Source organism: Phragmites australis, chromosome 10, assembly GCF_958298935.1.
Source record: "Phragmites australis chromosome 10, lpPhrAust1.1, whole genome shotgun sequence".
Classification (NCBI taxonomy): Eukaryota; Viridiplantae; Streptophyta; class Magnoliopsida; order Poales; family Poaceae; genus Phragmites; species Phragmites australis.
Window position 1 is genome coordinate 11,455,140 of NC_084930.1, and position 2,530 is coordinate 11,457,669.

At 57.0% G+C, this 2,530-nt stretch overlaps 1 protein-coding gene across 1 annotated transcript; it reads right to left on the minus strand.

Moving 5' to 3' along the window:
* Positions 1-791: 791 nt before the first annotated feature.
* Positions 792-2,264, minus strand: LOC133930092 (uncharacterized). The gene has a single exon (XM_062376796.1). The coding sequence runs from the start codon at positions 2,262-2,264 to the stop codon at positions 792-794; it is 1,473 nt and encodes a 490-aa protein (XP_062232780.1).
* Between the last annotated feature and the right edge of the window lie 266 nt (positions 2,265-2,530).

Consider the following 2,530-nt stretch of genomic DNA (forward strand, 5'->3'; position numbering starts at 1 on the left):
GCGGACGAGTTGTCAAACTCACGGCCATTGTCGCATTGAATACTATGGATGGTGGTAGAAAACTGCGTCTGCACATAGGCAAAGAAATGAGAGATAGTCGTGAAGGTGTCGGACTTTAAACGCAAAGGAAAAGTCCACACATAGTGAGAATAATCATCAAGAATGACAAGATAATATTTATAGCCAGAAACGCTCGCAACAGGAGAGGTCCATAAATCACAGTGAATCAACTCAAAAGATTGTTTGGTTCTAGTAAAGGAACTAGTGAAAGGTAAACGAATGTGACGACCGAGTTAACAAGCATGACACACGGTGGTGGAGACTCCTGACGGTATGACGGAGGAGTGAGCGAGGCGAGCGAGGGCGTCATGACCAAGATGACCAAGCCAACGATGCCATAAGGTGGTGGAGGCAGCGGTGAGGGCGTGCGCCGGCGACGTGGAGCAAAAGGGGTAAAGGTCGCCAGAGCTATTGCACCTGGCGATCACGGTCCTGGAAAGAGGATCCTTCACAGAGAAGCCAAGAGGGTCAAACTCAACAGTGCAGTTGTTATCAGAAAGAAAACGACGCACAGAGACTAGATTCTTGATGATGTTAGGGGACACCAGAATATCATTAAGAGCAAAAGAATTATGATTATTGTGTAGGAAAGTAGAGCCAACAGAGGTAACGGGAAGAAGAGATCCATTGCCAACAATGATACTAGAAGGTGAATGTGCAGATGGTTTGTGGGAAAGGGAGAGGATACTGGCATCCGAAACCATATGGGATGTAGCACCCGTGTCCATGTACTAGTCATGTGCAGGTGAGGCCGGCTGCTGTAGGGAGACGGTGGAGAAAGCATTTGCCAATGCTTGTTGATCCCACACATGTGCCGGAGGCGTGCTGTTGGAGCCGTTCCAGAAGCTCAGCGTTGAAGTCTGTAGAGGAGGCGGCTGTGTTGGGGCAGCACCGATGCTGAGGCCTGCTGGAGGAAGCGCCTGTGGAGCAGCTGGGAGGCCGGGATGGCCCATAGCACCAAAAGGCCCCGCCAGAGCGGCCCCTGTGAATGGAGCGGCCTGGCCAGGCTGGCCGAGTGGCCCAGCCGGCCGCGCACCGAGAAGGCCACGTCCGAGTGGCCCAGGCCACATTTGTATGGTCCCGGCCCACGGATTGTGTGGGCTGGCCCATGGTTGTTGCTGCTGGGTGAAAGGGGCGGCCGAGTTGTTTTGCCCGCCGCGCCGCCGGTGGTTGTTTTTGTTGTTGTGGCCGCCGTTTCCGCCGTTGGGGGCGACGTTGCTAGCGCCGAAATTGCCGCCACTATTGGTGCCAAAGTCGGGGACGTGGGCGGCACTGGAGGTGGTGACGCCCCCGGGCAGGGAGCCACGGCCCGCGCCACTGCCGGCTGCCAGGAAGGCGGTAGGGGCGCCCGTGGACCGCCCGCCTCGTGTGATTTCCTCGAGCAAAAGTTGCGACCGGGCTTCGACAAACGTCGGGAAGGGCTTTTGCATCGGAAGAATAGTCTGCAAGTGACGGAACTTGTCATTCAAACCTTTGAGCATGGTGAGGACGAGGGTGCGGTCGGAGACGGGCTCGCCGAGGTCCGCAAGGCCATCAGCCATGCTCTTGAGACGCTGGCAGAAGTCGGTGACGGAGAGGTCGCCTTGGACGAAGCAGTGGAACTCCGCCGAGAGGTTGAGGGTGCGCTGCTCGCAGTTGCCGAGGAACTGATGTTCAAGGCCACGCCAAACGATGTGTGCAGTCGAGGATGAAGACATGACGATCTCGAGGAGCTCGACGGAGATGGAACTGTAGAGCCATGCGAGGATGACGCAGTCCATGCGCACCCAATCCGGTCTGTCCGGGTGAGAGTCATCGGAGAGAACATGGTCCGCCAAGGCATATTTGCCGAGGATGACGAGGAAGAGGCCGCGCCACTTGGTGTAGTTCGCGGCGGCAAGGTCGAGGGTGACCGGAACCAAAGTCTTGACGTTCAGAACAGCGACGGCCTGGGCGTGGAGAGAGGCCGTGGTGTCGTCGTCGAGGTTGACCGAGGAGTTACGCTGTGGGAGAGGCGCAGAAGAAGATGACGCAGGGGCGACGAAGGAAGTGAGCACCGCACGTACTGCCTCGGCGGTTGCCTTGGCGACGGCGTCCGCGAGGGCGGTGGTAGATGCGTTGGTGGCGTCCGACGATAGGACCGCTGCGCGAGCGGCCGCAGCAGCTGCGGAAGCCATGGCGTCGAGGGCAGTAGAGAAGTCGACGGGTGCATCCATGGTGGACATGCCGGCGACGGCAGGTGGAGAAAAAGCGGAAGCTAAGGAAAGAACCAATCTGATACCATGTTAGAGGAAGATAGGGCTCAACGCAATGTTGATTACTCATGCAAAGCAACAACATATAGGCCGCACCCTTGCCATAACCACTCGACCGGCTTATGGAAACAAATACCGGGAGGGCAGGAGGGATAAGCGGCAGGAATAAACAGCACCATGCAGCGCCATGCAAGGCCACCATGCAGGGCTAAAATACTGTAGCTAACACTGTTCAT